Genomic DNA, 15894 nt, shown 5'->3' with positions numbered 1-15894 from the left:
AGCAGTAAGACACTTTCAAGAATCAGTAGACCAGAGCAAACCAAACTTCAAAGAAATAATTTGCATAAATGCTCAAGTTACAATATCCCATTCCTTCCTTTTCTAGCCAAAGCTTTTCTAATTTATTGAAGTTTTGAATTGAGGAATATTGACATTTTTGTCCTCAAAGTCACTTTGTCTGCCTTTTTATAGAAAGTTATGAATAGAATTCACTGCTCATTAGTTTTCACTTTCTTTTAAAAATAAAGATTGTTTTTAAATGTTTTAGAGTATGCGCTATGATTCAAATCAATAGCATATTATTTTGGCTATTCACATTTATTGAACAGTGAAGGTATATGTGAGGCACTACATGGTTTAGTAGGTACCAATTCAGTAGTCTTAAACACTACATAGTAGCACCATAGCACTTCCTGCGTTTGGGTTCTTTTATAAAATATTCCATCATCAATAGAATGCATGGTTAAATATATATATATATATATATATATATATATTATATATATGCACACACATATACAGAGAGAGAGGATTTCTTGCATTTACAAAGAATGGGTTTTGGGGGTATCACACTGAAATATAACTCAGCAGTGTATAATAAGTAATGGGAGATCAAAGAAAAGATATATGTAATAATATAGTAAGAAAAGAGAAAAAGAAGAAATACACAGTGAAAGAATTGATATAAAAAATTACAAATACAGTTACATCTGCAAAAAAGAAACCAAAATATAGCTTTGTTTAGAGCTATTAAGATACAACCCTCTTTTCCTCCTCCGTGTTCCTGTTGTTGGAAGCAGGAGGGAAACGGCCCATCTTTGGCATTATGCCGTGGGTTACACTCTGGTCATCTCCTTTACCAGCTCTTCTCAATCTTCCTTTTCTCCTTTCCAACTGGATAGTGACCCATCCCTTGTCCCCCACCCACTGAAGTCCGTGTACAAGCCAGAGAATTATTTGATTTTATGGATTTATGAATGATTGTACCGTGAAAGAAACTATTCATAATATATACTTAGTCATATATTTATTAATTTAATATTTTATTTTTCTAGAATGATAAACAACTAGCAGCACTTCCATATAAGACAATGATTACCTGGAGCTGAGGTGCTTCTGCCCCTTTCAACAGCTTGGTGGCTCCATCTGACCTCAGTCCTCACCCACACTGCTTCATTCTTACACCACCTACCCAGTTCCTAAGGCATTGGGGCTTGGATCTTTGCTCTACCATGAACTATAGAGATTCATGGTGCTTGTCTTAGGTGCCAAGATGGTTTGGAAGACATCCTCATGCACTTTGTTTCTCAACTTTGTAGCATGTTCAGTGTTTACCATGGTGTTTGTCATATAGTGAATGTTCAATGAATGAGTTTTGGTAGAACTGAATGAAACACAAATGCGATAGCACAAAAAATTTTCCAAGCTGTCTGAAAACATACATTTGTTTCTCAACTTGATCAAATATCTTGTTTTCTCTGTTTAATTATTCTAGCGAATGCCATTTTTCTTGGTGTCAAAAATGGCAATGAAAACATAGAAAACATCTTTGCATCCTTTTATTGCAGTAGTAATTAACTTATTAAATATGTAGGTAACCTAATAGCATTATTGGCAAGAATAAACTTCCCAGAGTTTAAAGGCATATCAAGTTATGACTCAACCAGAACTATGTCTATATAGGTTCAAGGTAGACCAAGGGGTTTCCTTGACTGCTACGAAAAAATAATCCCCCAGATGTGGTGGATGATAACATTAAAGGGATATGGTAAAAGGGATTTGCCTGAGATTTCTTGGCTGAGATGATATGTGTATCATCTCTTTGCAACAACAGTGACCTGCACACAGCTCACTAAATGCAGAGAAGTTTCAGAAGCTCGGGACCCTGAAATGGTGTTTGGAAAATTTCCCTATTTGTGTGCTACATAATGAGCTGGAGGCAGCATGGTGATAATTAATAAAGTGCCAGACTGGATAATTGTAGGAACTGTAAAAGATACTAAAATGTTGTTACCGGAGGCACAGGCATACATGTGAACGTGTGAAGTTAATTTGTGTAAGAAAATTCACACAAGGGTGGATGGGGACGAGGAAGGTGAGATTTTCTTTAAATAATTCAGACTTCAGACAGGAAAGCCCTCAAAAAAAAAAAAAAAAAAATCTTGCTGGTGAGATAATGCAGGGCCTATGAAACTACTCCCTCCTGAATTCTCTTGTTATATATGCTTGTCTGTGACCTTGAGAAAAGTTCAAGAACTGTGGTATTAGAGTTTCCTAATCCCCATAGCACAGGAATGATGACATTGCCCTCTTTACCAATTTTTATATATTAATATTCCTCCTTATGTTGTAATGTTGGGAGAGATAACCTTGTATCCTCAATGTTACCCTAAATCCCCTGCAGACCAATTTCTACAAGTTTCAACATATGATAAGTTGATGTGTGTTCAACCTATCTGCTGCTTCTGTATGAGCAATATATCTGCAGCTTCTGTGTACTAAGATTTCAAATGTTGGAATACTGTTAATAATTGACCTTGGTCAAATTATCAGATTATACATAGGTAGGTAGGTAGGTAAATAGATAGATAGATAGATAGATAGATAGATAGATAGATAGATAGATAGATAGATAGATCAATCAATCTGTGTTTGAATCTATCTGGCCATATATCTATCTTTTTATCTGTCTATCTATCTAAACTGTCTATCTAGACTATCTATCCATCCATAGATAGTAGAGAGATACAGAAAGAGAGAAAAAGGGAGGGGAAAAGAGAAAGATTTCTTCTTTCATATCCTCTATCTCACAGTGCTATCATGATAACTTTTGAGATACAACATATACACAGTTCTTAGCAACCCCACAGCATATGATAAATGATTGATCAATGATAGCCACTACTGTTTTTATTATTGTCATAATCATTTTTTTCATTGTTATTGAAATGGATCTTTTAAAATATGAAATCCAAAACCTTTGACATGAAGACTTGCCAATGATCAGTTTGATTTTCTAAAGTGGCTTAAACATGGATTATATATGATGGATGAATGCAGGCAAATACCCCAAATCTTATCCTTTACACTCCAATTGCTTATATATGTGGCTCAGGACTGAACAAATTTTGCCCACTATTGATTTGTCTGAGCTTCTTATTTTAAACATGGGTTTTGTAGGATCCCTAAGTAAGAAAAACCTGACTTTACATTTTTCAATTCTTCATGATGTAAGATGTGCAATATTATATGTACCCTGCAGATGTTCTACTTTGTTTAAAATTCACATGCAGTTTATTTAATTTTTTTGTTTGTATATTGTAGGGTTTTGATGTATCAACTCTTTTTGCTTGTCTTTTCTCTAAATATGAGTTAGATAAATATCCTTATTTCACATAAAACTTTTCTTCCTAAACTTAATATATTTCTCCTTCATTGGTATTTTAAGTTCCTTATGACATTTTGATATTCAATGATTAAATTACAGGCTCAAATTCAGTCAGGGGTGGTGTAATTTTCTTTTTAATCAAATATAATTGGCAATATATTTGTATTTCATTCTGTTTCACCCTGGGAATTTCATTTAAGGAGAATGTCTTTGGACTTCTGGGGAAAATGGCAGTGTAGGGAGCTCCAAGACTCACTCCTCCTTCAAAAACAGCTAGTGACAGGCAGAAACTGTCTGAAACAACTGTTATGGGGTTCCAGAGGTCCAGGGGAGCACTGTGCAATATCCAGGGAAGAATGGGATGAAGAGGCTTAGAAACTGCAGTAAAGGATTGTGAGCTACTCACTCTGTGGATGCTGCCGGCACTCATCCCACACTTTCAAACTGCCTTGAGTCAGATCCCTGGTTATCTGCTACAGACAGAGAAGGAGGTAAAAGCCCTCTTGTCCAAGAAGAGTGGAGGCATGGCTGAGTACCGATCAAGGGTATTGATTGGTGAATTTAGATTGCTGGGTCCTGGCTCTGAACCACTGTTTTACCCCACTCCAGACAGCGACCACCACAGCCATTGTTTCCACCCCACTGCCATGGGGATGAAGGTGGTGGAGGATTAAAGATGAAGGGAGATCTTAGGGCTATGGGGAAGTTTGCCTAGGAGTGCTGTCTGCTGGGCAGGACAGGAAAGTGCACCTCTGGGGAGTCGTCAGAAAGGCATTTTGGTGTCTTTCTTGAACCTCTCCCCAGGTTCTCTTTGAATCTGGTCTTCGCTCCCTTCATTGGTCCCTGGCCATGTTTGGGTTGGAAAATACTGACTTGGGAAAGTACCCTCTGGGGTGACACTCCTCCAAGAACTTGCCCTCCAGGCTAAAGCACCAACACGCACTGAAAGGAGAGTAATAAACAAACAAACAACAAACAACCAGTAGAGGCAAAACAAAAACCAAAAGAAAAGATCAAGATTTCCAGAGATGGAACAGAGGAAAGAAAGCTTTCTCTTGGGTGAGAAACAATTGCACAAATAGTGAAATTGTAAATATTGTACCACATACCCAGGCTGTGATAAGTTGATGTGTGTTCAACCTATCTGCTGCTTCTGTATGAGCAATATATCTGCAGCTTCTGTGTACTAAGATTTCAAATGTTGGAATACTGTTAATAATTGACCTTGGTCAAATTATCAGATTATATGTAGGTAGGTAGGTAGATAGATAGATAGATGAATAGATAGATAGAATCAGACAGAGAAGAGCAGAAAAAAATCTGATCAGTTAAATACATGCAATTCTAAACATCTACAATAAGTAGAATCAAGTGTGAAAGGAAAGCCTTAACACAAAGCCAATCAAAAATAAAACCCAAGGCAAGAGAGAGAAACTGACCTTCAGAGTAAACTCATCAAGCTGCCTAGACAGCAGAAAAAAAATTGCAAGCCATGCTAAGAAACAGGAAGATATGGCCCAGTCAAAGGAACAACTTAAAACTTCAGAGGAGACACAGAATCAAAAATGTTCGAACAAATCTCTTGAATTAATTCAAGGAGATGAAAGAAAGTATGACTAAAGAGATAAAGGATATTAAGACACTGGGTGAGTATAAAGAAGATTTGAAAGTATGAAAAGAAACATAACTTATGGGAATGAAAGTCACAATAGAAAAGATTGAAAATACACTGGAAGGACACAACAGATTTGAGCAGGCAGAAGAAAGAAACAGAGCTAAAATACAATCGAAATCTTACAGGCAAAATAACAGAGAAAAGAATGGGAAAAAAAATGAGCAGAGTCTCAGGAAAGTGAATGACAGCAGGAGGCATGCAAACATGTGTCAGAATAAGAAGAGAATGGAAAGGGGGCAGAAAGAATATTTGAGGAAATAATGGCCAAAAATTATCCAACTCTTATTAAAGATGTAAATATAAATGTCCAAGAAGTGCAATGTTCTCCAAAAAGAGTAAATCCTGAGAGACCTACTCAAACACACATACTAATCAGATTGTCAGATGCAAAACATAAAGAGGGAATCCTGAAAGCAGCAAGAGAAAAGCAATTTGTCACATACAAGGGAACTGCAATAAGATTAAGTGCTGATTTCTCATCGGAAACCATGGAGGTGAGAAGGCAATGGTATGATATATTTAAAGTACTAGAAGAGAAAAACTACTAGCTAAGAATTATCCATCAATGCTGTCCTTCAAAAATGAGGGAGAATTCAAAATATTCGTGGATAAACAGAAACTGAGAATTTGTCAACAAGATACCTGCCCTACAAGAAATACTAAAAGGAGTTCTGCAGGCTGAAAGGAAAAGAAAGGAGAGAGAGAAGTTTGGAGGAGAGTATGGAGATGAAGATTATCAGTAAGGGTAACAAAAAGGTAAAAGAAGACAAAAGTAAAAGATGACATAAAAAACCAAAGGATAAAATGGTTGAAGTAAGTACTGCCTTTATAGTAAAAACACTGAATGTTAATGGAGTAAACTTCCCAATCAAAAGACATAGATTGGTATGATGGATAAAATAATTGTGATCCATTCATATGCTATCTACGAGAGACTCACCTTAGACCCAAGGACACAAATAGATTGAAAATGAAAGGTTGAAAAATATATTCCAAAAACTGTAACCAAAAAATCTAGGGTAGCTATGTTAATATCAGACAAAATATACATTCAATGCAAAACTGTTATAAGAGACAAAGGAGGTCACTATGTATTAGTAAGAGGGGCAATCCACCAAGAAGAAATAACAATCATAAATGTCTGTGCACCTAACCAGAGTTATACATGAGGCAGATACTAGCAAAACTGATGGGAGAAATAGATGTATTTACAGTAATAGTTGGAGACTATAATACAACCCTCTCATCAATGGATAGGACCTCAAGACAGAGGTTCAATAAGGAAACAGAAACTTTAATAATATGATAAATGAACTAGACCTAACAGACATACACAGAACTTTACACTCCAAACATATCCTGCATTCTACTCAAGTGCCCATGGATCCTTTTCTGGGATAGACCACATTTTGGGTTACAAACAGACCCCAATTAATTTTAAAATTGAAATTATATGAAGAATTTCCCTGACTATAATGAAATGAAGCTGGAAATCATTAACAGATGGAAAACTGGAAAATTCACAAATATATGGAGGTTAAACAACACACTGTTAAACAACCGGTGGGTCAGAGAAGAAAGTGCAAGAGAATTCAGTAAATATCTCAAGATGAATGAAGATGAGAAACCAAAGTATAGAAATTTATGAATTCAGTGAAGGCGGTGCAGAGAGGGAAATTTAAAGCCCTAAATGTCTATAATAAAAAAGAAAAGCTAAAATCAAGACCTAACTGAACACCTGGAGAAACTAGAGAACGAATAGCAAACTAATCCCAAAGTGAGCAGAAGGAAATAAATAACAAAGATTAGAGCAGAAATAAATTGAAAATTAAAATAAAAAACAATGGAGAGGATTAGCAACACTAAAGTTGATTCTTTGAGGGATCAGTAAAATTGACACTTAGCAAGACTGAAAAGAAAAGAAAAAGGGAGAAGATACAAATAAATAAAATCAGAAATGAGAGGAGAGACATTGCTACTGACCCCACAGAAATAAATTTAAAAAAAAGATCATAAGAGGATAACATGAAACTGTATGCCAACAAATTAGGTACCTAGATAAAATGGATAAATTCCTAGAAACACACAAACAATCTGTACTGAATCTAGAAGAAATAGAAAACCTGCACAGACCAATTATGAGAGATTGAATCAGTCATCCAAAACCTCCCAAAAAGGAAATGCCCAGGACCAGATGGTTTCACAGGTGAATTCTACCAATCATTCCAAGAAGAGTTAATACCAGTCATACTCAAACTCCTTCAAAAAATTGAAGGGGAGGAAATGCTTCCTAATTCATTTTATGAAGCTCAAATCACCTTAATACCAAAGCCAGGTAAACATACTACAAGAAAAGAAATTTATAGACCGATGTATCTAATGAATATAGATGCAAAATTCCTCATGAAAATACTTGCAAATTGAATCCAACATCACATTAAAAGAATTATACACCATGATCATGTTGGTTTTAACCTAGATACTCAACAGAAGAAAATCCGTTAATGTAATGCACTACATTAACAAATTGAGGGGGAAAACATATGATCCTTTCAATTCAATGCAGAAAAGGCATTTGAGAAAATCCAGCATCTTTCTTGATTAAAACACTTTGAAAGATAGGACTAGAAGGAAACCTCCTCAGCTTGGTAATGGGAATATATTAAAAACCCACAGCAAATATAATACTCAGTGGTAAAACACTGAGTTTCCCCCCTAAGATGTAGAACAAGACAGGGGTGCCTGCTGTCAAAACTGTCATTCAGCATTGTTCTAGAGGATCTAGATAGAACAAATAGGCAAGAAAAAGAAATAAAATGCACTCAAATTGGAAAGGAAGAAGTAAAACTTTCACTAGTTGCAGATGACATGATCCTATATTTAGAAAGTCCTGAATAATCTGCAACAAAACTACTAGAGCTAATAAATGAGTTGAGCTAAGTTACAGGGTGCAAGATCAACATGCAAACAGCAGTAGCATTTCTTTACACTAAGTAATGAACAATCTGAGGAGGAAATCAAGGAATAAAAAGTCCGTTTACAAGAGCAACTAAAAGAATCAAATATCTAAGAATAAACTAATCCAAGATGTAATGAACTTGTATGTAAAAAACTACAAAGCATTGCTAAATGAAATTTTTTAAAAGGCCTAAATAAATGGAAGAACATTCCATGTTCGTGGATTAGAAGACTAAATATCATTAAGACGTCAATTCTACCCAAATTGATTTCCAGATTCAGTGCAATCTTAATCAAGATTCCAACAGCCTACTTTGCAGAAATGGAAAAGTCAGTTTTCAAATTTATTTGGAAGGTAAGGAGTCCCAAATGGCCAAAAACATCTTGACAAAGAAGAACAAAGTTGGAGGACACGCACTTTCTGACTTTAAAGCATATTAGAAAGCTACAGCGGCCAAACAGCGTGGTACTGGCATAAAGATAAATAGACTGATCAAGAGAATTAAACTGAGATTTCAGAAATAGACCCTTGACAAGGCTGCCAATTCCACTCAACTGGAACAGAATTGTCTTGTCAACAATTGGTGCTGGGAGAACTGGATATCCATATGCAAAAGAATGAAAGAGGACCTCTATCTCACAACTTATACAAAAATTAACCCAAAATGGGCCAAAGACCTCAATGTGAGAGCCAGAACCATAAAATTCCTAGAAGAGAATGTAGGGGAGCATCTTCAAGATCTTGTGATAAGCAATGGTTACTTAGACATTACATCCAAAGCTCAAGCTATGATAAAGTAAAAATAGATAAATGGGACCTCCTCAAAATTAACAACTTTTGTGCTTCAAAGATAAGAAAGAATGAAGCCCTGATGCATGCAACAACATGGATGAACCTTGAGATTGTTATGTTGAGTAAAATGAGCCAGACACAAAAGGAAAAATATTGCATAATCTCACTGATATTAGCTAAGTATTATAAGCAAACTCAGAGTTAGAATCTGTAACATGGATTACCAGGAAACAGAATAGGGGTATAGAATGGGGAGCTCATGCTTAATTTGTACAGAATTTCTAATCAGGTTAATTATAAATGCTTGGAAAGGAATAGTAGGGATGGTAGCACATTATTGTGTATGTAGTTAACAGTTCTCAATTATGTGTGTGAATATAGTTAAAAGGTCATGTGTATTACTAGAAGGAAAGCTAGAGGATAAAACATGGGACTGTATAACACTGTGAATCCTGTTGTGGACTAAGCTTATGGTTAATAGTACAAATATAAGTGTTCTTTTATGCATTATAACAAAGGTATGTCACTATTGCAAGGGGTGTATGGGAAAAATACACCTGTTACAAACTATGGACAAGAGTTAACAGTGATACTTTAATATTCTTTCATCAATTGTAAGAAAGGTACCACACCAATGCAAAGTGTGAACAATAGGGTGGTATGTGGGAATGCTGTATTTTTACATGACTTTTATTTAAACCCAGAACTTCTCTAATTAAAAAAAAATAAAAAATTATCCTGAGAGAAACCAGATGTGAATACTACATATGGTATGATTCCATTTGTATAAAATATACATATAAATAAATCTCTAGAGACAGAATTAGATGGGTGGTTATGTAAGGCTGGGAAAGGATAGAGAGATTGAGAGGTTACTGGTAAGGGGTATAGGGTTTTTCTTTTTGGAATAATGGAAAGGTTCAAAATTAATATCACAAGTCTGTGATTATATTAAAAGCCATTTATTGTACACATTGTATGGATTGTATGGTATGTGAATATATCTCAATAAAACTTCTGAAAAAAGGAAATAGAGTATCTTTAATGTAAGCTTTTGTTATTTTTAATGTAAATATTCTACCAGTAGGAAAGCAAAAGCACATATGCAGAATATTGTGACACTACAAAGTGTCAACATTTATTTTCCTTTTGATTAATTAAACATATAAATATAAAAGCATTTTTGTTACTTAAGTGCAATGAAACTTTGACATTTGCTTTTCTTTAATAATAAAAATATTAACATCACCTTTAAGGTACGAGTTGTAGAAAAATATATTAACAATTTTTAATAAAATGTCTAATATGACCTCTTCAAATTTTTTATCTTTCTGTGTAATCACACATACGTGCATATGCATGCAAATATGTGATGGGAATGAAAATGTTAATTTCCACAGTGTGGTGATGAGCATCAGTGTCTTTTTTGATATTTATGTATACAAATGCGTGTTAATCTCTGTGTTATTAAGCGTTTTAAGATAATTGTTTCTTTTTTTCCCCCCTAGGTAACATTCAAAGCATCAAGGCATTCAGTTTCACCAGATTTAAAATATGTTCTTCTGGCATATGATGTCAAACAGGTAAAGGAGTGGTCTTCTTTGAGAAAACTTTTTTTGTGTATGATGCATTCAGTAGCAGTTCATATTTTTCCTTGGCATTCCATCTACCTAGAGTAAATTTGGCATATCCAGTAGTTGCAGAGGGACACTGATGACCAAGATTTGCACAAGACAGGGTTGGGGACAGTGCTCTTTCTCCCATCCCTGACTGGTGAAAAAACTTGGACTATCTGCCAAGTGCTTGGGCTGATCCAAGTCTATCTCTTTACAGAGGGGAGTGCAGCAGGGTTTAGAAACTTCAATAGGTAGGGTTTTCTAACATTCTCAGGATAAGGCTCACTATATACTTGAGTTTTTCATGTATATATAGATAAGGGACTTTCCCACTGGCTGTGGATAGTGGGGCCGGACTGGGGGACACAATGAATTGGCTTGTGGTCAGTGGAGATTCTATTGTGGTGTTTGAGCATAAGTTCTGTGCTTGTAGAAAATAATGCAAGTGTGGCAAGACAAGAAATTAATGCTGAACAAATTAAATGTTCTAATTGCAATTAGTGTTTCATTATTCCGTGTCAGCTCTAAAGCACAATTAGAGCAATATGTATGGTTGTTGAGTAGTTTTGGTACATAGATATACTTTGTACTTTTAAAAAGTAAAGTACATGATGGAAGGCAATTCAGCAGATAAGTTTCTGTAGAGAATAAATGACTGGAAATCATTCAAGAAGTTTTATGAGCTTTAGGATAGACAATAAAAATTTATGGACTTAAGGCAGGAAGTTTCATACAATGCATCAAAAGCCCTTGAACACATGGAATTTCATAGTTCAAAAGACCTGCTGTTTGATGGTTTCAGTCGTTTAGGGTATACCTGTGCTATATTTTTAGAAGTTTATATTTTTTATGATCTAAAATAAATATTTTACATTGTAAAAAGACATTACAATGAAAGGCATCTTTTTGTATTATAAATATTGATCTTTTTTCTTCACCTTTTGCTTGCTGCTGTCTGCTTTCACTGAGATTTTGAAAATCATGTGTAATAGTAAGAAAAAATTGACTTTTGTAAACAAAAATATTACCATATCCTAAAACTTTTTTTACTATTACTTATCTAAAGAATTTTAACTTAAAATTACTGCTCTATTGAACTGTTAGTGACTTTTTTTTTAAATCAGATTTCAGTATCTATAGTAATTAGGAATCTGTAGTACTGGCAGAGTAACAGACATGTAGATCAATGGAACATAATAGAGACACAGGAATGCATGCACACAAAAGTGCCAAATTGAATTTTGAACAAGATGTAATACTAACTTAATGGATGAAAGATTACCTTTTCAACAAATGGTACTAGAGAAATTGAACATCCATAGTCAAAAAATTAAAAAAAAAAGGGCTTTGACCTAGCCTCACACCTTATACAAACTCAAAATGAATCAAAACTTACTGAAATGTAGAATGTAAAGCAATAAAACTTCTAGAAAAAAGGAATAGTTGAAAAATCTTTGGGATCTAGGGCTAGGCAGAAGTTGTTAAACTGAGGTCAAAAGCACAGTCTGTTGAAGGAAAAATTGATAAATTGAATTCATCAAAATTTAAAACTTACTCGATATTAAAGACCCTGTTATGAGGATGAAAAGACAAGCTACACACTAGGAGAAAATATGTTCAATTTACCTTTCTGACAAAAGACTAGTATCTAGAATAAAGAATTCTCAATCGTCAACAGAAACAGTAAACAAATTACAAAACACAGCAAAAACAGAAATGACCTAATTAGAACATAAACAAAGGACATGAGAAGGCATTTCACTGTAGAGATGCACAGATAGCCAAAAAGTACCTGAAAATATTTTCAGCATCATTAGCTATTAAGGTAGTGTAAATTAAAACCACGATAGATTATCACTACAATCTTATCAAAATGACTAAAATAAAATAAAACAAAATAAAATAAAATAAAATTCCAAATCCTGGCAAGCATGCAGGGACACTGGATGATTCTTGTGTTCCTGATGGGAATGTATAAGGAACAGACACGACACTCCGGAAAAAATATTAGTAGCTAATCAGGCAACTAACTTCTAACACAGCAATTATACACCCAGGTATTTATCTCGGAGAAGTGAAAATGTACATTAATGCAAAAACCTGTATATAAATATTTATAGCAGCTTTATTTGTGATAGCTCAAAATTGAAGACAATTCAGATGTCATCCAGTGGGTGCTAGGCTAAACACACTGTGTTATGTCCATTCCATGATATTCTACTCCGAATAAAAATGAGCAAGCTATTGACAACCTTGTTGAATCCACACTGAATTATGCCACGTGAAAAAAACCAATCCCAAAAGGTTAAGGGCAGTATGTGTCCATTTATATCATATTCTTGAAGTGATGGATAAATGATTGCCAGTGCTTGAAAAGGGAAATGGTGTGGCTAGTCTTCATTTTATGGGCAACATGAGAGATTCTTGTGGTGAAAGGAATCTTCTTATTTAACTGTAAAAATGTGAATATCCTATTTGTGATATTATACTGTTTTGAAAGATGTTACCATTGGGGAAAACTGGATAAAGCATACATGGGACTGCTCAATATTAACTCTTACATCTGCATGAGAATCTACAATTATCTCAGAATAAAAAATTTAATTTTATAAAAGATGTAGCTGAAGAAAGTTTCCTAAAATAAAAGAAGACCTAGTACCACCCAATTAGGTTCAATTTATTTTTTCCTATTCGCATAAAATTCATCAAATGTATAGGTTATGCCAAATCTTTGAGATTTTCTGCCTCATGTAAGTTACTGGATTGATAGATGAGAAATATTAATACTTATATCCTTATTTATTATGTTTTACACCAATCTGTTATAATTCTTGAAGATTCATAGTAGAAAAATGTTTTAAAATGGTAAAAGATGTCCAATTATTAATGAAACTAGGGTTATTAGTTTGGGAGACTTTGCATCTCTATCCATGTCAGGCAATGTTTATTTGTTTTTAGTAGTTTCTTTCAGGGATTTGAGATGTGTGCGAAGTAAAATTATAGTATGATATGCCTTTTCATCCCAGGTAGATTTACTGTTGACCTTCCTCCAACCAGAGAAATTGAAGTTGTCTTTTCATCTTAATTTTTAATGCTAATTCTTGGTAATTTAGTAGTTTCTTTTTAAATGAAGAATGTGAAATACAAAGTTTAAAACATGGTTCCTTTGGATATTTTAGCAAAATATGTCAAGAACCATATGAGAATATAATTAACAACAGAAATGTTATCTGTGGACCAATCTTCATATTCCTATATCTTTTTTTTTTTTTGCTTACTTTGTGGAAAAGTAAAAATACTCGACATATCAGTGCCTAAAAGTGAAAAGAAGATATTATTTTGATAATTTAAAAAGAGCAAATGAATATGCACAATGTTATACCACTTCATTCATGCATCCATTTTATTTAGTCATCATCTATCAGGTACAAACTTCCAAGCCAGATGTTCTACATGGTGTGTGTGTGTGTGTGTACCCTCAAGAAGGAACTGTTTCCTTCAAGAAATATATAGTCCAGTAGAAATATATAGTCCACAATGCTTATATCCAGCACTTATATACAGCTCTCCATGGTATGCCATAAGAATGGTTATATTAAAGACATAGATGAAATTTACATTCAAGGTGTTCATGAGATTTTGGAAGGGGAACCATGTGCTGGGCTTTGAAGAGCAGTTAAGTAAAGATTAATAAAAACATCCCAGGTGGTTAGACAACATGGAACTTCATGGAAGTAACAGTAACCCCAGAAAGGGTTTAACTGTTTTTTTTGTTTGTTTGTTTGTTTTTTTAATTGAGGTGAGATCCATATAAAATAAACCACTTTAAAGTGCACAGCTCAGTGGCATTTATAACATTCGCAAAGTTCACAATGATGTGCAACCACTGCCTCTATCTAGTACCAAATTATTTTAATCATTCAAAAAGAAAAGCCCATACCCATTCAATAGTCACTCCCCATTCCTTCCTCTCCAAGCAGCTAAGTAGCCAATGAATCTGCTTTCTTTCTCTATGAATTTAGCTATTCTGGATATTTCATACGAAGAGACTCATACAATATGTGACCTTTTGTATCTGGATTATTTCAGTTAGCATAGTTTTTGAGGTCCATTCACATTGTGGCATGTATCACCACTGCATTCTTTTTATGGCTGAATAGTAGTCTGTTGTGTATATGTGTGTATCTGTGTGTGTGTGTGTGTGTGTGTGTGTGTGTGTGTGTGTAGATATATGTATATATATGTATATATATATATATATATGCTCCACAATTTGGTTATCCATTCATGCATTCCACATTTGGATTCTTTCCACCTTTTGGCTATTGTGAATGGTGGTACTATATTATTTGTTTACAAGTATTTGTTTGAGTATGTGCTTTCAGTTCTTTTGGATGTATACCTAGGAGTGGATTGTTGGGTCATATGATGATACTGTGTTTAACTTTTTGAGGAACCACCAAACTGTTTTTTCTAGTGACTGCACCATTTCATAGTCCCACTCATAATGTATGATTTCTGTACATTCTCACCCACATTCTTGTGGGTATGAGGTAGGATCTCACTGTGGGGTATATTTGCACTTCCTCAATAACAATGATATTGAGCATTTTAAAAAATATTCATTTGAAGAAATGTCTATTGAAGCTCTTTGCCCATTTTTACTTTAATTGTTTGTCTTTTTGTTATTGAGTTGTAAGATATATATTCTGGGAGGTGGACCCATATCTGATATATGGCTTGAAATCATTTTCACCCATTCTGTAGGTTGGCCTTTTACTATTTGATATTGTCCTTTAATGAGCAAAAGGGTTTGCTTTTGATGAAGTCCAAATTTTCTGTTTTCTTTTGTGGTGTTCATGCTTTCCGTATCACATCTTGGAATCCATTGTCAAATTCAAGGTCATGAAGATTTACCCCTAGGTTTTCTCCTAAGAGTTTTTTGTTGTTGTTTTTTTTTTTCTTTTTCTTTTCCTCTCTCCTAAGAGTTTTATAGTTTTAGTTCTTATATTTATGTGATAGATCCATTTTGAGTTGGGTTTTTGTCTATAGTATGAGGTAAGGGTCCAGGTATAACATTTTAAGATTCCTGGAATATGTTTTTAAATTGTTTACCAAAATGGTTGCACTGGTTCATACTGTCGCTTAAGCAATATATTATTTCCAATTATATTGCCATCTTCATCAACACAAGATAATATCTTAAGGAAAAAGTAATTGTTAAACTGATAAATTTGCTGAATTGATAGGAAACTGTATGTGTATGTATGTGTGTCTGTATGTGCATATATTATATTGTGTATGTGTGTGCATATTGTATATATTATAAATTTATATATTTCTAATCATGTAACTATAAAGATATATATGTCTATTTAGATATCTAGGTCTAGATATATTTGTCTTAATATGTATTTAAATACTAGTTAGACTAATACTTTCAGTACATATACGTGAGTTTTAA

At 34.1% G+C, this 15894-nt stretch overlaps 1 protein-coding gene across 2 annotated transcripts in view; it reads left to right on the top strand.

The window, feature by feature from the left end:
- DPP10 (dipeptidyl peptidase like 10) overlaps positions 1 to 15894 on the top strand; it is a 689331-nt gene that overhangs the window by 327666 nt on the left and 345771 nt on the right. For both annotated transcript variants that reach the window (XM_037849964.1, XM_037849965.1), the window contains exon 5: positions 10323 to 10397. In XM_037849964.1, the coding sequence (XP_037705892.1) occupies positions 10323 to 10397 (75 nt within the window). The remainder of the gene's footprint in view (positions 1 to 10322; positions 10398 to 15894) is intronic.

Source organism: Choloepus didactylus, chromosome 9 (genome assembly GCF_015220235.1).
Source record: "Choloepus didactylus isolate mChoDid1 chromosome 9, mChoDid1.pri, whole genome shotgun sequence".
In the NCBI taxonomy this organism is placed as follows: domain Eukaryota; kingdom Metazoa; phylum Chordata; class Mammalia; order Pilosa; family Megalonychidae; genus Choloepus; species Choloepus didactylus.
Note: the sequence above shows the minus strand (reverse complement) of the source record. Positions and strands in the feature narration are given on the sequence as shown.